Raw genomic sequence first — 23,960 nt, 5'->3', positions numbered from 1 at the left:
CAGCCTTGCGCGCAGCTGCGTCTCCAATCTTTTGTCAAAGCACTAGAAGTACTTTTCGAGAGTGTACGACAATAACCGTAACTGTGCAGTTGACAATGGAAACTGACAACATTTCTACATACTCGACAGGAAAAACAAAAATACAATGCGCGTATCGAGAGGCATCATTTTATTGCCTGTATGTTCGCCTCTGTGGCTGAGTGGTTAGAGGCGCAACCCACCACTCCGTAGGACCTCGGCTTGATCCTTGTTTGGGCAACATCTAAATTAGAAAGAGTTTTTCCAAACGGCTTTAATCTGTAGCTCCCCCGTTTGTGTAACAACATAAAAACGCACAACACAAATTGGAGGAGAAGCTCGGCCAAACACTAAGCAAAAGTGGAAGTTCCAAAATTGTATTATTTTTTTAAGGTGCGTCGCATCTGCGGGAGATGTAACAAAAATCTGGGGACGACAGCCAAGTGCCATTAGACGCTCCTTAAAAAGAAACCGCCAAAAGATATAAATACATATTACAAAAAGTACTTTGGCAACACCGGAAATATTTTTTATATTTTTTGAATATTTACGTTGCTTGTTATACAATTTGAGCAATTTATTATTAAAAAAAAAAAGTAAAAGTGGAAACAAACGTTAAAGAAATAAAAAAAATCAAAGTGCAAAGCACCAAAAGTGTACTATATTGTATGAAATGGATTTTTTAAAGCACTTAATTGACTAAAATTTAAGCGTTCCCAACTGCAGGGGAATATGGTAACACATTTTTTTAAGGTGTATATTTATTGAGCCTGCAGTGAAAAAAATGTGGGTATGCTTCTTCACACATATGCAAGTTTATTCATTTACAAATCTATATTCACACAAAAACGTATGTATATGTACATGTAGGTATATATGTATATATATATGTACATATATGTATAGGTATTTAGGTGTGAGCATCTACAAATACATTTTATTATTGTGTATATGTATATAAATGAAGACTTGTCATTCTGCCTAGCCCTCACATATATGTGCATATGTATGAATGTATGCACGTACATACGCTGTGCCTCTGAAGCCCGATGATAAATGGCGAAAAAATTTGGGTGAATAAATACCCTAGATTTTGTTACGAACAAAGCTTATAGAGGAAACGAAATAAAATGTGAAAACGTCGAAATAAGCCAACATGGTAAACGTTATTCCAGTGGAATTACCCAGCAAGCGAAAAATTAGTTGACATTTCAAAAATTTGTTTAAATAAGTGAGTACTGATAAAAAGAATTAGATTCCGTGATAAGCGTGATCATAAATTATCACGTTAGTTTTGGATAGATAAAATACATAAATATTTAAATAACAAAAACGCAACTACCCAAAATGTGTTGCATTGAATAAATTACTAAATATTTTCATTAAAACAAATGTAAATTAAATCTTTTTATGCTAATATTTAAACTTGAACTGTATTTTAAAATAATTTCCATTAAAAATAATGAAAAATATTTTCAACCTTCTCCACGTTTGCACAAAAACAAAACTACTTTTGAATGGATTTTTTCTAAAGCCAAATTTTTTACATCAGAACGCCAAGCGTTCTAACACAAATATCCTTAAATGCGAACAAGGATGTTATATTATGTGCGAAAAAGAGATAACATGAATTATTATGAAACCCAGTAAGGAATGCACGGACACACAAACATAGGGCAATAAAAACACCTACACACATATATCACATTGCGGCGCACTGCTTTCGGCATAACGGAAAACGTACTCGCACTCGCGCACGCACATAATAAAAAGGTCGGAAACGCGTGGATGAAGCGAGAAAGGACAAAAGCAGAGTTTCAACAGCCACAGCAGGTTGATTTTCACACCGTTTCTAGCCATTTTTAATAGCAAGTTGGTTTCATGTGTGGGTGCGTTAATGGGCGCATAAAACGACGAATGTTTGCAAGTTCTTTCGTTTGGAAGTGTGTATGTGTTTGTGAAAAGTAGCACAATTTTTCTCGTTACAAGCGAATCTTCGCAGGAGAAGTGGTTGTAAATGCAATAAAGCCAAATGGATTGCTTCTGGTGGCGTTGAGCGAGGGTGGGGAAGGTCTGAACGCCATATGGGGAATGGCAAGCAACGGCGATATGGAGAAAAAGAGTATGGAAAGTACATATTTACTTAATAAGTATATCTGTACAATACTATAGCTAGAGGACTTAATAGGCAACAATCCAGCTCTGCTCTGCATCTGTCAGTGCTCTAAAATATGTTTGTGTTGAGCTGCATGAAGAAGTAAAATAAATCAAATGAAAATATACATACACATTTATATGCTGAATTGGCGAACCGCTATGTAAATCATCGAGCCAAGGAAGGGTGGAACGCATTGCATGGAACGATGCTTTCAGCCAGGACCTGCGATGTGGACCAGTGGGTAACTGTGCAACGGAGTTAGCTCTGGGATGTGGCTTAGAGAAAAATCAATAAACTCTGGGTTGTTATTGTCATTATTTAAATGGTTACGATTAGAAGTGGAATGATATGAAACTGAGCGCGAACTGTCATAAGGGATCATTTTTTTATAACAGCTGTACTGAGAAAAAATAAAGCACAACGTTTTTGATTTAACCAAAAACACTTACATATAAATTTGACGCCAATCGGTATTTTGTTTACTTTAAATACTTATTTTNAACGGAGTTAGCTCTGGGATGTGGCTTAGAGAAAAATCAATAAACTCTGGGTTGTTATTGTCATTATTTAAATGGTTACGATTAGAAGTGGAATGATATGAAACTGAGCGCGAACTGTCATAAGGGATCATTTTTTTATAACAGCTGCACTGATAAAAAATAAAGCATAACGTTTTTGATTTAACCAAAAACACTTACATATAAATTTGACACCAATCGGTATTTTGTTTACTTTAAATACTTATTTAGTTTAGAAATACTTTTGTTTGAGTACTCTTTTGGTCTGAACTCCACATGTGGAAATATCCTTGAACTGGAATTTCAATATCGCATACAGTTATATTTACGTATATGTGCATTAGGGTGCCCATCGAAAATGCTTTTTTTTGGAAATTTCAAGACCCTACGCCCTAATTTTGTTCGTTTTTATGAGAAATATTACCGCCTATTTTTATAGATTTTTTAAAGGTCATTTAGAGGTCGCTACCTGTCGATTTATGTCAGAAAATAGGATTTTGAAGATTTACCAGTTTTTGAATGACTATTTTTGATTCGACTTCAAAGATCGAATATGATATGAGAAGAGGATATATATGTAGGTCTTTATATGGTTTATAATAATCTATTGTCGGATTAGGCTTGTTGGGATTTTATATCGGGTAAATTAAAAAAACACCCATATTTCTCTTAATTTTTTAAATTTTTGATCGTCAATAATTTCTACAATTTCAAAATATGGAGTACTATCTTAAATTATATCTATTTTCCAATAAACTGATACCTCATTTGTTGCAATCGTATAAAAATTGTGGAATTTAGGCAACTTTTCTTAAATACGGCCTTAAATTTATATGTGTGTATGTTAGGCTGGGTCGATTTTGTATGGGATGCTTTCCATTTCCAGACAACTATTTATAATTTTTTATTTAACAATAAACAAAAAGTGCAAATTTTTTTTAAATTTTATTTCTCAAAAAATGTATTTTTCTTTTCTCTCAAACTTTTTTATCAGGAAAGAGACACTTTGAACTACAATCAACCCAAAGTTGTCTGGAAATGGAAAGCATTATGGGGTAAAATAAAAGNTAACAATAAACAAAAAGTGCAAATTTTTTTTAAATTTTATTTCTCAAAAAATGTATTTTTCNACGGCCTTAAATTTATATGTGTGTATGTTAGGCTGGGTCGATTTTGTATGGGATGCTTTCCATTTCCAGACAACTATTTATAATTTTTTATTTATTAATAAACAAAAAGTGCAAATTTTTTCTAAATTTAATTTCTCAAAAAGTGTATTTTTCTTTTCTCTCAAACTTTTTTATCAGGAAAGAGACACTTTGACACAATCAACCCAAAGTTGTCTGGAAATGGAAAGCATTATGGGGTAAAATAAAAAGCATTGGACGGTATTGTAATAGTAATATTATGTTGTCTTAGGTTTAAGGCAACAGTTTTTGGCCACGAAAGATTAATTTAAAACTTATCTTTAGCCCGCGCGATTGATTCAAAATTTATGAATTTCGAAAATGAAACTTTGGCTCGTAATATCCACACAATGCGTTTATTGTTATAAACAGGACAATATATCAAATAAAAGGTTTTTATATTTAGTATCTAACGTTCATGTATAATTTTTCAATAAGACTACAAGTTTTTAAGATATTAAGATAAATNGATTGATTCAAAATTTATGAATTTCGAAAATGAAACTTTGGCTCGTAATATCCACACAATGCGTTTATTGTTATAAACAGGACAATATATCAAATAAAAGGTTTTTAAATTTAGTATCTAACGTTCATGTATAATTTTTCAATAAGACTACAAGTTTTTAAGATATTAAGATAAAGCTCACAAAAACGATAATTTTCCCTTATGAATTTTCAATTCTTCATTAATTCAGCAACCAAGTCAAAAATGCCAAAAAATTAGACGAGATTAATATCAAACGTTTTAATGTTTCCGGTTGTTTATATAATATAAAAATGACCATGGACTAGGTCACGCCGATTTGGTCAGTTTTAAAAACCGTGGTGAATGACAAACATGTATTGTCCAAGATTAGAGATCGTTTGATAAGTTAATAGTAGTTTTAAGCACATAAGTACATACATTAACAAAATACAATCAGGGTGAGAAACGCCAATTTTAAAACCTGTAAAACTGTCAAGAAGCAAAATTGCTCTCAGAGAAAGAAAAACCAGAAGTACGGGGACGCTTTGCGGGTAAAAGTTGTCAAATATACCCTGGGCGCGATTTTTCGTTTACATGGCAGTGGNAATACAATCAGGGTGAGAAACGCCAATTTTAAAACCTGTAAAACTGTCAAAAAGCAAAATTGCTCTCAGAGAAAGAAAAACCAGAAGTACGGGGACGCTTTGCGGGTAAAAGTTGTCAAATATACCCTTGGCGCCATTTTTCGTTTACATGGCAGTGATTTTGCTTATCCAACTTTCAAATTGTTTGAACAGCTGATGGTTTGACACTTTACCAGATTTTACCAGCAGAAATTCTTCGGGTAAAATCTTGCAACTTTCGTCAAAGAGAGAACAGATTTTACTCTCTCATTTTTCCCCTACTTTGCCAGAGAACCGAGTACGGGAACGCTTTCTGGTAAATTCCTGTAAATTCTTGCAACTTCTTGCGAGTTAGGGAACGCAACTAGTGTTTAGATATAGATATTTTAGTTAATTCTATTATGTGAAAAAGTGACTGTAGGTAAATCTTTTAGAGGACTCTCTAATTCGACGATATTGCTTTGCGTTCAGCTTGAACTAACTGGTACACTTTTCTGTAATCCGGTTCTTTTGTTTAAAAGTTATTTATGCATTTGAAAGAACATTTTTTTAGCACTACTAGAGATCCACTTAATTTTTTCGATATAACTTTGGTAACTATTACTCGATAGGTACGTAATGATTACCAAATTGAAGGCGAGATTTACTGTTACCGATTTCTGATAATATTTAATGTGATATCATTCAGATTATAAGAAAATTATATAAACATAAAATAATGTTGAACACAAAATTGCAAATATAATAAGTTATTATTTGCAATTTTGGTATTCTATGCATAAACATAAGTAAACTAATTAGTGTTTCTAGAAGTTGTACCTGTTCAGTGTTTCCATACTCATTTGCATAAACGAAATTTTTCCACGATCATGGATAATAATGGCTTTTCTTTTGGAGGTACCGAAATTGTTCCTAAATTTGAAAAAAATCGCAAACTATAGCTAATATTAAAAAAAGATTAGAATATTTGGAATCCCCGTCGTAAATGCACCGCAGCAATATTAATGCTGTTCTTTACATCTTTTGACTATAGGCCAGTGCAGTTTTCAAGAAAACTATAAAAATTTTCTTGAAAAAAGATAAGTTTGAGATTAACGATAAGCTAAAGGGCCTCTTTTGCGTTAAAGGATTCATTATCTAATAATATGCACCAAAATAGTTTGCTGAACCCAGAATTTTCAACAAGAATTGGTCTTATTCGACTAATGTGCTGTGTGTCACTTGGCGGTCGATGCGCGGGCTCTTACAATTAAAATAAAAGACTAATATTTTGCAGGCTTGTTGTTCACTTCATAATACAATATCTTTTTACTATTACCAATGGATTTGAGACAAATTAGATTTTCGANCGGGCTCTTACAATTAAAATAAAAGACTAATATTTTGCAGTCTTGTTGTTCACTTCATAATACAATATCTTTTTACTATTACCAATGGATTTGAGACAAATTAGATTTTCGGCCCGCCTTAATGTACATATATACTAATGTAAGTTCAAAATTCCCAACGCTTCGCCTTAAATCATTGCTAGAGTGGTTACAGTCACAAATTCATAATTGGATCTAATGATTGCAGACCTGATTCAGATTATCGAAATATTAATATTATCACATTTTTTTAATGCATAAAGCCATATATTTAATACTTCTATATTGGCAGTAACCTATCTGTGTAATGTGTTTGGATTCAGCAATCAAAGGGTGATAGTTTGAGCCAAATGTACGTTTTGCGCATGCGCAGGTGTTCCATGCATGCATTAGTATCTGTGAATATGTGTGACAAATACATTAAGGCGAGTTTGACGTATCCTCAATAGCGTATGAAAATTTAAAGGGGATTTTTTACTCTGGGGTGCTTATGCCCCTTTGTTGACGATGTTTACTTATGCAAACTGAAACTTTATGATGAAGTATTAAAATTTTATCTTAAAGCTACCTGGAAATTAAAAAATCGCACTTAGATTAGAACTTTATTATTTTGGAATATTTAACTCAAACATATTTNTGAAACTTTATGATGAAGTATTAAAATTTTATCTTAAAGCTACCTGGAAACTAAAAAATCGCACTTAGATTAGAACTTTATTATTTTGGAATATTTAACTCAAACATATACAAATTTCCATTTTTCACTGAGTAGAAATTTACTGACTATTTACATAAAAAATAATAAGTAAATAGCTATAGTTTTAGTGAACTTTAATAATATTCGCAATGTTTTTCATTAGAATTTTTTTTATATATTTTTTTTATAAAATTGGAGCTCATTATTTAACAAAAACTATATAAATCTGAATTCTAAACTTTGTGCAAAAATAAACAAAAAAAACCACAAAGTGTCATTAGAATTGAAAACTTTTCCGATAAAATTTCTAGCAATTAGCTGCTTACCAAAATACGCATGTAAGGCTATATATTGTTTAATTTACCCCTTTCACATAAATAGCATCTGGGAGACATTTCTACAATTTAATTTATTTTGGAATTCATTAATCTAAATGAAAACTCAAACTTATCTGTAATTTTCTTTTAAGGTGCCGCCACTGCGATTTGTTTTAAATTGAAGTGTAATTTTTTACAAACTATTACTCGGTTTTCCTTTTATTTTTTTATATATCTGTACTGCAATGTTTGCTGACTGCACTTGTAGATACTGTCAATAGAAGTATTAAATATATGATTATATGATATGATATGGTTATTTTTAAATATGCTACACACATACACATTGGAATACAACGATTTTTTTAAATTAATTTTCTTTTATCAGTCCTGTATTTATTTAAAAATAAACAATCATGTTTCAGGGTTGCCGTTTTGGGCTTTTCCTACCAAAATTGGTAGGTTTTTTCTCGTTGGTAGGATGGTAGGACGCTTAAAATTTTGGTAGGATTCTTTTCTCATAATAATAATAATAATAGATTGGCGCTTACACATATGTTAGTGTTTGGCCGAGCTTCTCCTCCAACTTGTGTCGTGCGCCTTGATGTTGTCACACAAAGCGGAGGGACCTACAGTTTTACGCCGACTCCGAACGGCGATTGTATTTTTATGAGAAGCTGTTTTTTCATGGCAGAAATACAGAGGTTTGCCGTTGCCTGCCGAGGGACGACCGCTGTTAAGAAAAAACCTTTTTTCTATATTTTTTGCGATATTGCTTTGACCAGGGCTTGAACCCAGGTGATGATGAGTGAAAGCGCGCACTGCTTACCACTACACCACAGCGGTCGACAGAAACAGAAAAAATTTCTGGCTTGTTGTAATTTGTCACTTTGTCAGCATCGTGAATAGGCTTGCCAAATTTTGACAATATCAATTTTACCCTCATTCATTTAAAAACCTCGTTGTTAGTCATATTTCCAGTAAATCGGAGAATCTCAAAGTTTTTAACCGCAACTCGATGGAATTAATGTCAAACCCGCAGCGCCCAAATTTTGTCCCAAGCCCACAGGCTCCCAGACTCGGACATTTGGCAAGGTTAGGCTTATTTTTACCTTACTAATGTGAAAAGACGCCAAGTCCATTTTTTTAAATTGTTCAGGAGAGACGAAAAATTGATGTAGTTTTTCATTATCTGTCATTCTGCATCACAAACTCAATTAGAAAAAAAGTGGACTTGGCACCTTTTCACCTTTAGGAAGCAATATCTATATCGAGCCCTAACCGCCAAAATAACGTAAGCGAATCTTTTTTCAAAATTTTATTTTTGATGCAGAAATATTCCTAGGGTATCTAGATGTATTTCTGCATCAAAAATAAAAAAATGGGGCTTACGTTATTTTGGCGGTTAGGGCTCGATATGTACATACTTCATAATATATGTATGTATGCAAATGAGCGACAAAAAAAATCTTCGACGGAATTTTATTTTCCGCCACTTTTCACGTCATTTACTCCGAAGGCTTTATTAAAACTAATAAACTGCGAATTGTTTGCCACTTTTTCAGTTGTTCGCAATTTACCTGAAATTTTTAGGGTTTAGAAGTCGAACGGACCTCAGATTAGGATTCAGAGGGTCGAAATACATGTCGGTAGGTGGGTCTGGTTAAAAGTACACACCACTTTTATTCTATTATTCTGATCTTTTTGTTTACTGGATATCGTATTTTAAGTATAAAAACCAGAAAAAATAAATGTATTTAATGCTGTCAAATGCCGTTTTCATGATTAAAAGAAATGGGAGGAAACAAGCCATTTTGGTAGGTTTTTGAACCAGCTCTAGGTAGGAAAGAAAGTTTTCCAGTGGCAACCCTGTCATGTTTGCCAAGTTCTTGCCAAATTTACTTGTTTAGCTCCTCAAAAATAAAATAAATAAAAACTATAAAAATCGTATGCTTAGGAATATCTCTCAAGTGGGCCACCCAAAATTGGATGGTCATGATTTTTTCGCACAAATCACTTATACACAAATTTACTTATAAACATAAGCATAGATCATTTAGTACAATCTTTTTCAAAGTTGTATACATAAATATATACATAATTAACATGCATATTTATATATACGTATGTAAGTAAATCTGCATGTATTTTGTCTTTACAGAGAAAAATAAATAAAGATGATAGTACAGTCGTTTGTGCCGCAGAAACAAAAAACCACTAAGCACTAGCCAAGCACCACTAAGCTACATAGCCAAAATTTGGCAACGCTAACGCCAACAGAAAGCAGCAAGATCGCGTGAGTCGGTCGTCAGCTGTTGCAAATATATAAAATTATGTTAAATACTTTTGCCTTCTAATCAAATGAGGGCAAAAAATGTCATTTTTATTTATCTGTCATTCATGTGTTAATTTAGTGGTCAAAACATTCTCTTCCAAGCTTCATTGTAGAAAGCACAGTTTTAACGTGCGTATGCAACGCCAAAGTTGTAGGTATGTGGACCGGCCTCTATTCTTTGTTTACGCAAATTTTCCCATATCTACATATACATATACATACCCTCCAGTACTGCTGGAGTCAATCGCTACTTTTGAACCGCTACTGCACCGATTCCTAGGTAAGTAGCTACTCTATTAACCCGTGGTAGTGCACATGGTAGTGCAGAGTCGAATCAGTCGTAAGCAGAATAGCGAAAAACTACGACAGAGGGCGCCCATAAATCACGCAAGTGACTACTTTAGTAACTCCAGGTAGTGCAGAGAGAGCCGATGGTGACTACCGCCTAGGACATTGCCTTGTAAAAGTAATCGATGAAATACACTGCAAGTAGTCGGTCGGTAATTGACGGTGTTTATCAGGTAGCTACGGATTCATCAGTCCCGTAGTCACTCCCCCGTACTGCAGGGTACATGCATATGTACATACCCTCCGGTACTGCTGGAGTCAATCGCTACATTTGAACCGCTACTGCGCCGACTCCTAGGTAAGTAGCTACTCTATTAACCAGTGGTAGTGCCCATGGTAGTGCAGAGTCGAACCAGTCGGAACCAGAATAGTGACTACTTTAGCAACTCCCGGTAGTGCAGAGAGAGCCGATGGTGACTACCAGCCTAGGACATTGCCTTGTAAAAGTAATCGCTGAAATACACTGCAAGTAGTCGGTCGGTAATTGACGAAGTTTATCAGGTAGCTACCGATTCATCAGTCCTATAGTTGCTCCCCCGTACGGCAGGGACATAAGTCAAAAACCTATAGGCAACCACAATAAAAGAACCAAAAATATAACGACTGGAGTGTTTAAGGCTTAGTTGTACCAGCACGCTTACCATAAACAAGTGATGCTAAATGAAAAGTGAACGTTTGGTGATCGAGAGATTATTAATTTACAGTTATACGAGTACATAAGTATGTATGTATGTATAGAAACATTGATATGAATAAGAAGTATGGCGAAGGTGTAAAATGATTAGAGTTCCTTAATAGGACTACATATGTAGATATGTGTGTATGTCCATATATATATATATATATAATATGTATGTGCATTCGTATTTGCGTAAGTGTTTGTTAATTTATTCTAGTCAGTTACTCGTTGCCAATTAACTAATTTGCAGTATCTCAATAGAGCAATTAAAAGCCGTTTGGTAGCGGTGCCCTACAATGATGACCATAATAATATCCATGTACATACATACTTACATATGTATGTGTGTACATAATGTCACCGTGTGGTGTTACGATACCATGCTTTAAATGCCTTTGGATGTTGGTCCCAAAACACAAGCAAGCAAACAACAAAGGTAACAATATTTTTTTCTGGCCTCTCACAAGTGCCGTGTACCACTCAAGCCCAAACGTTACCGAATATTGCAGACCTTACTGGTGTGTGGTAGGCGCCTAGATGCCACTTTTCAATACAAGTTGTACTACGAAATTTTCGCAATCATTTACGACACAGGAATGTGGGTGGCAGAGGTGTTGTAAATATATATGTGAATACCTGTGGTCCGGAGACGAAGCTTCTGCCCGTTATATGGGGATAAGCGTGTGTGCCATTTACCGGCCACTGTAGGTGCCAGCCTAAACTAGAGTAATTTGTAAATTGCTTTTGCATAGTGCGGTAAGTTAAACAATAATTGCATGCGTTTGTGATGTGATGTTAGTCTGCTTAGGAAAAGTCGATGTGTTGTGGATTTTGCTCGTAGTAAACTGGTATGGTGTAATGAAGCAACGTGTGGAGCCTAATTGATCGCCTATTACAGCTCGCGTTTGATGCCACTGGAAAACTTTATATAAAATTAAGCGTTTGGGGATACAGCCCCTTAGGTTATCTGGCAATAATAACTTGATTGTTTTCTACTTTTTGAGGCACACTTTTTATTTCTAAATGACTAATGCACTCCGCACATTACGCGACTAATCGTAGTATAATACTCGTTTCATTATCCCGATGTGAATACATGACGAATCGACTTCTGTACACTTGCGCGTCCTAAATATTTAAGCCACCAGTTATGCCCAGTTTAAATTTTGACAGTGGAGTGAGCCAGTCCAGCTACTGGCACAATTTTTTTCGGCCGTTCTCACTTATTCGCGTTATATTTTAAACTAAAAGCTTACAGAGGCAAAAAATGTATATTCTATATCATGAAAAAATCTACGAAACTCTTTAAAAGGATAGGGAGGGTCAAATGGTGCTTGGTGGAAGGGCAAGTACAAAATATTAGACTTTTTTAAATTCAACAACTTTACTTTATACATAAAAGTTATAACTCTTTAATATTTGGTAGTTGCATTATAAAGGCAGTGATGACCCCTTAAACTTTGACAATATTAGGTTTGTATAGTAACCAATAGTCAGTACTAATTTGTACTGGAACCTGCAAATTTTTACTGGAAAAGTGTATGATAACCCAAAAAATTTGCAAGAGAGCACTGAATCGGGAGAGTTGCAAATTCTTGCTAGTGAAATTTTTACTAGCAGAAATTAGCTAGCAGAAGAAGAAGAAGAATAAATGTCAAAAGCCGCCATTTGTTGAATTGGTTTAGCACAAACAAAAGTAAAATGAGTGGAAATCAAAATATTAATGATGTACTGGACTGTGTAAGTGCTTGTGTGTAAAGCAAAGATTATATTTATTGATTTATAAATAGTAAAATGTTTACAGCAGAATATCAAAACGGTGCAATGACTATTCACTTGCAAGTTTTTACTGGTATTGTGTTCAAAAACTTTTTCTGATAGTTTTCTCTTTTTCTCAATTTTACGCTCTATTTTACTTTTACGCTCTCGCTGCAATGTTTTACTGGAGAAGTTACTTTACAAACCTATTAGTTGAACAGCATTACATGCTCTCTTTTACAAATGTATCGTGGATATCCTGTTGAGAAAATGATGTGGGACAGCGATATAAAAAAAAGGCACAGAAGTCGTAACCCTAACGTGCACATACATATGTACATATGTATGCACGTGGTTATTTACAAATGTATGCGCCATGATAACTACTTATCTTTTTTGTGTCAACATTATGTAAACAACTACTTTCTTTTACATTCCCATTTCTTTGTGCGGATTCGTTGTTTGCTGTTATTGAATCAGTTCATATATACGTACATACATACATATGTATATTCATTTCGTATTAATAAATAAATTGAATTCGATATTTTCCAAAGCTTCGACTAGAGGATGTATATACTTACAAATGTATGTACAGTTGTGAATGAAACCGCATTTATATTCCTTATTAATTTTCTAATGGATTTCACATATCGGGTTGTCTGTAGTCTTGTTGAAGTTGTCAGTTCGACAATCGAAGGTTTTTTATTACTTGTGACTACACTGAGTTTTGTACTAGGGCTATAGTAAAAAAGCGGCTCATTTAGCAAAAAACCGCGAACAGCCCTTGGATTTGGCTCAAAGAAATATAGCCTCACATGAGTGCTTACCCAAATGAAATATGTGACACATAAAAATATATATAAGTATATCTAGATGAGTTAATATTAATTTCTGGTACTCAGCTTAATTGGATTAGCTTTCTTTGTATTTTGACTGCAGTAAGCGTTTTTTAAAAGATTTCTTAGTTATTGTGAAGATCAGCCTGAATATATGTATACATAACTAATATTGTATTTAATTTCAAAAACCTTTTTAGCCCATAAATTAGAGTATGCTCTTTATTACACATTTTAGCTTACTGTAGATATATATTTGAATGCGACCGGACGATAGTCAAGACAACGATTTCAGCCATTCACTATTTTATAGGAAAAAATGCCCATGAATTTGAATTACTTTGTGCCACGATATTGTTCGAAGTGTATTTTATTTTAACTTATATAATAAAAAAATTGTGAAATTGAAAAGCATAATACTCAAAAGTGAATCGGAGATTTCCTGGTTTAGTAAATAGTATGTGTGGCCACCAAAATGTGGCCTTAGTGTACCACTCCAAAACGCAAAAAATGCACAGTTAGGGATGAAACCATAGGAGAAAACACAAGTACATACTCGATACTTTTCGTCCGATACCAAGTAATTTTGTATCGATACTCTTGCACCAAGTACTGAGTACGTATCAAAAAAAAAAATACTCGTATCGAAACCCGATAACGAGGCGAATTTTCTTTAGGAATTTTTCCCTCCACTTATATAAATCGCCCAGTTCTCTATGACTTTTTAAATGCCAGCGATCTTCAAATATTGAAGAGTTAAATTTTTTCCTGAATTTTTAACAGATTTCTGCCTTATCATGAGTTTCGCCTGAAAAAAAATTCATCCGAAAATTTGTCATCCGCCCACAGTAAAACCATGGAAACTAAAAGTGAACCGGTTCGGGGAAAATGAGACTCCTGATAAGGCTGATTTTTGCTGTTCTAGCATCAGTGAATACATTGCCCTGGTCACAAAAACCAAGAAAGGTATTTAAAACTAAAAGTTCATCCTAAAATCAAACGAATATAAAACCAACGATTTTTCTTTTGAAGGTCGGTCTTGAGGTCAAGGCAATTTTTCAATTAATAATAGATTGGCACTTACACATANTACATTGCCCTGGTCACAAAAACCAAGAAAGGTATTTAAAACTAAAAGTTCATCCTTAAATCAAACGAATATAAAACCAACGATTTTTCTTTTGAAGGTCGGTCTTGAGGTCAAGGCAATTTTTCAATTAAGAATAGATTGGCACTTACACATCTGTTAGCGTTTGGCCGATCTTCTCCTCCGATTTGTACCGGACGCCTTGATGTTGTTACACAAAGGGTAGGGACCTACAGTTTTACGCCGACTCCGAACGGCGATTGTATTTTTATGAGAAGTTGCTTTTCCTGTCGGAAACAACAATTACCAAAAAGTAAAATTTTTCATTCATTGTTTTTTATTTTACCTAAAACAGCTCGTAATAAACTTTTTAAAAACAATTTAAAACTTTTTAAAAACATNTTGCTTTTCCTGTCGGAAACAACAATTACCAAAAAGTAAAATTTTTCATTTATTGTTTTTTATTTTACCTAAAACAGCTCGTAATAAACTTTTTAAAAACAATTTAAAACTTTTTAAAAACACCCTTGCATAATGGTTTCATGCCAAAAAAATAAAAAATTTAAACCATCTATTTTTCAAAGTCATTATAAAGGTGAAGGTAATAATTCTACCACACAATTCGTGAATTCCCCATCTCCATTAGCGCACACAAGGGATGGGTTTTGGGGTTCAAACCCCCCCTAAAGCTTATAACCTCAAATGCAAACTGTATCTTAAAGCTAAGAATACAGTTCTCAAGGAAATTATAAGAAATATTTATTATAATTTCTGTTGCTTGAAAAAGCGCTTTGCTTTTGCTGTAAATTTTCATGAGGAAATGAATATACGAGCATTTTTTTCTTGAGAGCTGCAAACTGATTTAAGAAATTTTGGTAGAAGAAAATTTCTTTTCCATTTCTCGTCCGTCGTTTTATATGAATTTTTCGTTTTTCTTGAGAGTTCAGTTAATTTTTTCGGTATTCGAAATATTAAACAAATTTAGAAATCGTGAAAAATCACCATCTCTATCGAAAGCCAGAAACCAGAAATCGAAAAAAGGAACATAAAAGTGCAAAAATTCATGGAATCAATAAATTTATTTTTAATGGGTCTTTTTTAATATTTTTTATTAGGTACTTTTGAAAGTTGAGCGCATATTGAGTTTATAGAACTTTTTATTAAACAAGTAGTTTTTAAGGAAAGAACACAACCGACTTCAATTCTTATATTCAAATTTAGGGGTACCGTTAATTTCTTCATTATCCAATCATCGGATCTCTAAACCAAATCGCGGGACGAACCTTGAGGTACCATCTTTCCAATAAAAAAAAGGATTATTGAAATCGGTTCACGTGGTCCAAAGTTATGTATTCCGGCGAATTGATATCCTCACCTTTTTTTGAAGTCGGTTAAAAGTGTTTGAGTTCTGTTAATCTTATGTAAATAAAGTGCAGTTTATGAATTTTAAAACGTTTATTTATTTATTACATACTGTTCATAAAACTTGCATAAGTATATTTTAAAGAGCGTATTATCTGAAGAAAATTTTCAGTATTTTCCGGTGATATATCTTCAGAAACATAAAACCCCCCCTAAAATATATTCCTGGGTGCGCCCCTGCCCATTTCAAAACCTTTAAACCCCGTTCCAGTTATTTCGCCATTTTTTTTTTAATAGAACACTGTGCGGCCTATACACGTACAAGTAAAAGTATAAACAGAATCATATCGCTGAGCGAATTCCGTCGGATGAAGCGATGCCGTCGGGTGATATTCGCAGCAACATTTCGCCAAATAAACCAGAGCCGAAACGAAATACACATCAGTTGAATGACAAATAAAAATATATAAAAATACAAAAGCGAAAAAATTAAACCGAAATTTTCCCATTGCTTATAATCCTGATAATTATCTGCTAGAAAAGTGAACTAACCTATAATTATTGAATCATGATATCCACCTATGATAAAAAATCAAATTGGACTTCCTAAACCCCAGAAATCCAATATCAAACATATCACTGTTCTAAGGTTAAACGAGACTAACTTCTAAACTTTTTCATCATTAAAAGTATAGTTTTGCTGTGTTATGTTGTTTTATTTATTTTCAGTTCTTACATTATTCACTTTTATTATTCGGAGATTAGGATTCGCCGAGGAGGATTAATTAATTATTTTATTAAATTTAATAAAGTTCATACGAAATATCTTCATGGCCAAAAGTACCGATACGAGTAAGTATGATACTTTAGATCTGATATTTTTCGGGTATCGATACTTTATTACGATACTACTTCCAAGTCAAGTATCAATACCTGCATGGTATCGTTTCATCCCTATGCACAGTCTCTGCATTTTGAAGCTTTGTCAGGGGGAGATGGTTGCCCTGAAAATCACGTAGTTGCTTAAAACGATATTATTATTAAATGCGTGAGCTAGACAAAAACATGCACTTTTACCAGAGTTGGGCACGCTGCACTAAATCGAAATATTCACTACCACTACACTGAGGCAAATAATGCATAGTAAAAATGAGTACTTCATATTTGATTATAGATTAAAAATGTTCGTATTTAAAAATAATATCTTCATTCAAAAAATTATTACGCATGTATTTGACTGTTCGCATCTGTATATGTAAGTGTACATACGCATCCCCAGAAAAAACTTTTAATTTTTTGGGAAGGACTTATTTTTGTATCAATGGAGTAACGCAATACAAGTCGCCTTATACATTGCATTACATTTAATGCAACTTTTACAGTTATTCGATTACCTCCAATGGCATGCACATTTTAAAATAATGCATTGTGTAAACGAAAGGTAAGCGGTTGCTCTCAAAAAGTGGCTCCCGAATCGAGAGTAACCGCTTACCCTTTCGTTTACAAACAAAGATGCTTGCCACAATTTGTTGAAATCTAGAGAGGTTCAGGGTTCAAATTCCACTACAGGCAACATGTAATTTAAATATATATATATATATTTTTTTTTATCTTGATTATTAACTTCACGGATGCTTTTTCAAAACGAATGCGGTCATTNGTTCAAATTCCTCTACAGGCAACATGTAATTTAAATATATATATATATATATTTTTTTTTATCTTGATTATTAACTTCACGCATGCTTTTTCAAAACGAATGCGGTCATATTAATATGAGCGTAATTGAATTGAATATTTTCCAATATACAGTGCTTTCGTTGACGTTTGTAGTAAGATCATACTACGTTTCTATTTAATTTTAATATTGTACGGCTTCAATGGTAGTGCATTTCAAATTTCACTACAACTATATGGTTAGTGGTAGTACATTTCAATTAAAATTCAGTGCAGCGTACCCAACCCTGAATTTTACAGGGCTGAGTGTAGCATTAAATATATTTTGCAAATATGGATGGGCAACCAGTTTTGGAAGAAACAAAAACTCTATAAGATCCTACTTCACAACACCCCTTACAATAATAATACCTAGGATTCATATAGAAAAAATAACTCAATTACTTAAATTTGTTTAGTATTACAATTGAATGCTAATTTTTCTAATAAATACTACACTGAGAGAAGAGTACAGTTACGTCAACTAAATATGTTTTTATCAACACGAGAATTGGTTATAATTACCAAATTATGTGTTGAGAGAATATATTTGGCCGATTTTATTCTGAGTGTAGCATGTGTTATGTCGAACTCATTTGCATTGAAGCGGCAAAACATTTGTAACATTTAAAAAGCGCATTGTGGAAATACTTTTGACATAATGACCAAAATATTTTTTAATTCTTCTTTGTCATTGAAATTTTGGTCATTTCTACACCCATCGGAAATCTGGCCTCAGGCAGTTAACAAACATTTATACTAGAGATGTGCCAGAAATTTTGCGGGATTATCGGACTCCGGATACCACTTAAAAAATAAGACCTGGATTCGGATATTCGGTAGACTGCTGCCCAAATTGAATTTTGAAATATTGTTATTACTCATATAAATCAGTTACAATGGAGAAACCAGCTGAATCACGTGGAAATACTCTAGTGAAAGTTTTGGCAGTGCTTTGAGGAAACAGCCAACGACTCTAACACTGGTTCAAGTTTTCGCAGTGATATGGATATTGAAGTAATAGGTTGACAAGGCAAGAGAATAAATCTGTAATTTATGAATTGGAAATGGAGAAGATTTTTGGGATCTGAAAAAGGTGCACTCACTTAATTGCAAATTTCTTTGGGTACAGTCGGCCAATACTAATGTAATTTCTGTTAGCAATTAAATTTTCTATTATCTACGTGAACAATATTTTCCAACCGGGTTAGTAGTTTAGGAGCTATACATTGATTTATCGACAAGTTTGCATAATTTTTAACAAAGTTTCCAAAAAATTTACTCCGGTACAAACATTAACTTGAAATAATTTGAATTCTTCAGGTTATTTTTAGGGGCGTCAAAGTATCACCTTTTTTTGAATAACTCAAACCTTTTTTATCTCCTTAGAGTACGGTGACCATATTTATGAGAGCCGAATACGGGACAAAAAATAATTTTGCAAATTTTTTTCACAACAGCTTACAGATCTTTCATACTAAGTATGTTCGGAAATTTTTTTTTTAAAGAGAAGCAAATGAGCAGCACTTTCCACTCCCACTTTATTATACTCAATTTTAATGAGTTACAAAGTATCTAAAGATTCTAATTGAAAAGTTTGAAATTTTGGCGAAACATTGAAGAATTAGTTTTTTGTTTTTGTTAGGAAATGAGCTTTACTTTCATAAAATAAATAATAAACATTAAATAAACTAAGGAAAAATAGCCAGAACTTACTAAAATATCGAGTCCTAATTTATATTTTGGCCACTGTATGTATTCCTGGATTCGAATCACAGGCATTCAGATTAGAAAATAACAACTGTTTATAAAGAAAATTACGATCATATACCAACATCACTTAAAACTCGTTCCTAGGCATGCCATTTTAATGAGCTGTTAAGGCGTCGGAACATCGAGNTTCAGATTAGAAAATAACAACTGTTTATAAAGAAAATTACGATCATATACCAACATCACTTAAAACTGGTTCCTAGGCATGCCATTTTAATGAGCTGTTAAGGCGTCGGAACACCGAGTACGGGACAAATACAGGACATTAAAAGAAATAGAGAACATTTGGCGTCCCGTATAAAATAAATAAATTACCAGGACAATGGGTCAAAAAAGAGGACTACCCCGTATAATACAGGACGGATGGTCACCGTACCTTAGAGAGTACCTCAACGCGTATTTTGTATCACAGTGGTTCCCTAACAATGTAGTTCAGTAAAGTGGATATGTGTCCATCCCGTGCGGAAAGCTCTCAAGCAGATCCGGTTGTGACGTTGAATAGTCGCATCGTTTATGCCTTTGATTAGAAATGTTTTTATCCGAACATATGTAAAGATATATTCATATAAATATGTATGGGCACTCACATACACATGCACATCGACGGTATTTTGGCGAAACCTTGTATCTCAAAACACTCCCGAACAACACTCTCTATCAATAACAGAAAATCATGTTTAATAACTTTTTTACTGATTATTAAAGATTAAGTAATTTTTAGTTAATTGAGAAAAATATAAAGTGAATCGCATCTAGTATTTTAAGGCCTATTTTTAATAAATTTTACAAGATACGAAGTATGTATTAGTGATTTCTGAGATACGAGGTTTTGCCAAAATACTTTCGATATGCAATATGTAGTGTACGAGAGCAATCTTATTACTTACATATGAGCCGTGAGAGCCAGAGGAGCATATCTATCAAAAATTGTTTTTTAGTAATATAGGAAGCTCTACCTAAATTTTTTTTTATGTTAGTTAGGCTACTCTGACTCTTAAGGCTTCATATGTACTATGTATGTGTATATGCATTTAAACGACTGCAAATTATGTACTTATAAATGTGTATTTAGTGCCGCTACTTTGAGGCGNTTTATGTTAGTTAGGCTACTCTGACTCTTAAGGCTTCATATGTACTATGTGTGTGTATATGCATTTAAACGACTGCAAATTATGTACTTATAAATGTGTATTTAGTGCCGCTACTTTGAGGCGATTGTTTTATTGTTTTCAACTCTCTTCCGCCTTCAAAGTTGCGTGATCCCAATACATTTGCAATAACCAGGTATACAAGTCCCATCGTGCTATTGTGTTTTATTTTAATTTGTTAGTTTTTGTTATTCTTGTTTATGTTATGGCGTTTTATTAAACAAAATTTTTGCACTGTTTTATCAGGTTGTCAATTAAACGATTCACAGTGCAACAAATTGTTGCATGCTCTCTGCCAATATTCATTAAAGTTTAAACTGAATCTAATTTGGTATGATTTAAAGTTTATTAAAAAAGAGCCTTTGCCATTAAGTTTTGCTCATGCGCATGCAATTTATTGTTATGTTACATATGTAAATATGCACTTACGTGCATACATATGTGTGTATATTGATATACATGTGTTAAATAAAATGGTGTCATTGTGGGCGGGCTTAGGCATTCGATTAAATATTTATTTAAAAATAGGGTATTACTTAAGGCACATACACACAACATCTACTAAGTATATGTACATAAGTAGAACTGTATAAAGACTTAAATTGGTTACCTTCTCCGTTGGATACCCAGCACCACCAAGGTGTTCATTGCTTCTTCGGTATAGTACTTGACCATTATTTTCAAAAATTAATATTCTCTTCAGAGAGGAAAACTAAACACGCATTCGCTAATCAACACAAAATTCAAAAAAAGCTGTTTTACTTTCTATTTGTAAAAAAATGTCTGGGATAGTGATTTTTGAGTTAATTAGTGACAATTGTCAGTTAGTTGTGCGCATTTTAGTGTCGAACGAGTGGGTAAAGGGAGGCGAAATGTTTTGGAAATGCAATAAAAATGTGTCTTTTTTGCTGCGATGTTTAATTGTATGCCTGTGTAAGTGATGGTGGTGTAGTTGATCGCAAGTATAGGCCAATGACAGTGAACGTTGGTTTTTAAGTGTATAGTGTATTGGTTGCACTTATAAATGTCTAAGAAGCCAATTTGATATTTATCTTGGGAATCGGTATTCTAAAAAAAATGAACCAGTTTGCAAAATACAAAGAGGGTCCATGTAAAAATTTGTCTCAATGGAGCAAAATCGATGTGAAAAAATCTATCAATTTTAAAAATAATTTCACAATTTAAACAGACAATTTGAAAAACAAAATCTGAAACATTCCAGTATGCCTATATGTAAATATGACTTGCAAAATATATTAAGTACAAAATAATATGAAACGGGGTTTGTAAAAAATCAAAAATTGGTATTCGTTTTCATACGATTTTGGATACTTACCTAACCAATCCGGAAGAAGCGAGCCCGCAAGAGATTCTGAGTATCTCTTACCTGCAAAAAATGGAGAAGAAAATTTTAAAAATTGCCTATCGCAATCAATTGTAAAATAATGCAAGTATAGAATGGATTTTAACAATAGCTTCGCAATAAGTATTGTGATGCCAATCGAGTACTATAAAACTAGAAATAAAATAAATAGTACATCAATGTTTTAGAGATTGAGTAAGTTTTATTTATAGTGGAAAAAACAGACCCACACACATATGTACATACAACNCAATAAGTATTGTGATGCCAATCGAGTACTATAAAACTAGAAATAAAATATATAGTACATCAATGTTTTAGAGATTGAGTAAGTTTTATTTATAGTGGAAAAAACAGACCCACACACATATGTACATACAATGCAAATTTTTTATTCAAATCAGTAAATTCATGCAAATTAATTTATTCTTCAAAGGAAGACATACATAGGTAAAGAAAAAGTAAATTGAGATTCATAACCTCTAAAACAAAACGTATTCAAAAATATTGGAGGGGGATGGTGGGTTGTAAAATCAGGGGTTGACAGGATCACAAAAAGCTTAAAAAATCACGAATGAGATGCTTACTGTACAGTTTTTATATTGAAATTATTTTGCGCTTTTTAAGTGAAACATAAACTGAGCAAACTCAGATGAGTACCGCAATAAACACACACCTCATCTTCGCAACGTCTCGGTTGGCGGCCATAAAACGCATCTGATACACCAAACTTCGCGTAGCTCACTAAATTACCTGTACTCATCTCACCTAAATGCATATAATATCACATATTTACATACATACATATATTCAAGTAAGCACTTATATATGTACATATGTGTGCATGTAGATATGCACAACCCTGCTAAACTTTGAGGACCTGGTGGTCTACTACTGAGACGTAGTTTTAAAGAATGTACAAAAGGAATAGGTTGCATACAAGTCACTTGCTATGCTGACCTGGACCACTTCAAGCGTAAAAGACTGATATATGTGTTGAACGCCACCTCTTCGTGGCCCATCGGCAATTTGATTCGGTTGCCGAATGTGAATATTAATAAAGCGAATTTTATTAAAATGCATTTTAAATAATATTTTTAGTATCTTAGTTTAAAAAGCACTTTAAAAATGGTCAAATTTTCGGTTTATATAAATCTTATGAAGTTCCGTCCATGAACCAAAATGAGTAGTTGTCTAGGTGGTACCATGTTATGCATCGGTGGCCCAGAAGTGGTTTCATGTTATATAGCGTTGGACAAGAAGTAGTCAGGTCCAACGACATCGAAATGGTAATGCATCCATATTTTCTCCATATGTTTGGACCATTTTGATTACTACCCAGCAAAAACTTTGACTCTTTGGTAAGCGCTTACTTTTTGTATCGATGGAGTAACGCATTACAATACGCCGCAAGACAAAATTTTGCACTTTCTCGTTTTCTCGATTGGTAAGCGCGTTTCGAAATTCACCACATAACTTCTGGTTTACAGAAGACATTAGGTAATTTAACCTGGGCATGCTATTGGAGGTAAGCGAGAATTTGTAGAAATGCTTTCCCACTGCATTAAAGGTAATGTAATGCAATGGATAAGCGAAAATTATCTTGAGGCGACTTGTTTTGCATTACTCCTTTGATACAAAAATAAGTCCTTAACAAAAAATTTAAAGTTTTTGCTGGGATATGTGTACACTTTGCAAAGGAGCGAGGGTAATGAAGAAATAGATGGGCAAGCGCGCCATATCGTCAGTCAGGAGCATTAAATCAACACAATTAGTAGCGGGATGTATTTTTACATCATACCGCAGCCGTGTTTGCCACACACACACTCATGACATTGCGTTGCGCGGCATTTGGTAAGTATCAACAGACACTGGGTTCCAAAATGTTAATCTAATAATTTTAGGTTCAACAGCCGCATGCGCATTAAAGGTGATACGCACACATACATATCTAACCATTTATGTATAAGCGCACATAAATGATGTCACGTTGTACTTTGAACAGACGCTTACTCATGGCTTTTACTTGCAAGCGGCAATCGTTAAGCGCCAGGTGTGCATATTAAAAGTAAATGCAAGTAGGACTACGAGTACAAACGTATGTAAATACATGCGCGCACGCGTGTTCGCACGTTAGTGGCCGCAATCTCGGCGTTCAGCACTGGCAAAATATGTAACTGCAGCAACCTCTTAGCTGA

The 23,960-nt window shown here is 33.7% G+C and overlaps 1 protein-coding gene across 1 annotated transcript in view; it reads right to left on the bottom strand.

Annotated features, from left to right (window-relative positions):
• LOC108362116 (homeobox protein abdominal-A homolog) overlaps window positions 1-23,259 on the bottom strand; it is a gene marked incomplete at its 3' end in the record, with an annotated part of 61,772 nt that extends 38,513 nt beyond the window's left edge. The window contains exons 1-2 of the mRNA XM_017614980.1: window positions 23,136-23,259; window positions 21,736-21,786 (exon numbers count right to left, since the gene is read on the bottom strand). Coding sequence (XP_017470469.1) covers window positions 21,736-21,786; window positions 23,136-23,259 — 175 coding nt within the window. The remainder of the gene's footprint in view (window positions 1-21,735; window positions 21,787-23,135) is intronic.
• Between the last annotated feature and the right edge of the window lie 701 nt (window positions 23,260-23,960).

Source organism: Rhagoletis zephyria, unplaced genomic scaffold (genome assembly GCF_001687245.7).
Source record: "Rhagoletis zephyria isolate East Lansing unplaced genomic scaffold, Rhagoletis_zephyria_1.1 Rzeph_scaffold_00939, whole genome shotgun sequence".
NCBI lineage: Eukaryota > Metazoa > Arthropoda > Insecta > Diptera > Tephritidae > Rhagoletis > Rhagoletis zephyria.
Note: the sequence above shows the minus strand (reverse complement) of the source record. Positions and strands in the feature narration are given on the sequence as shown.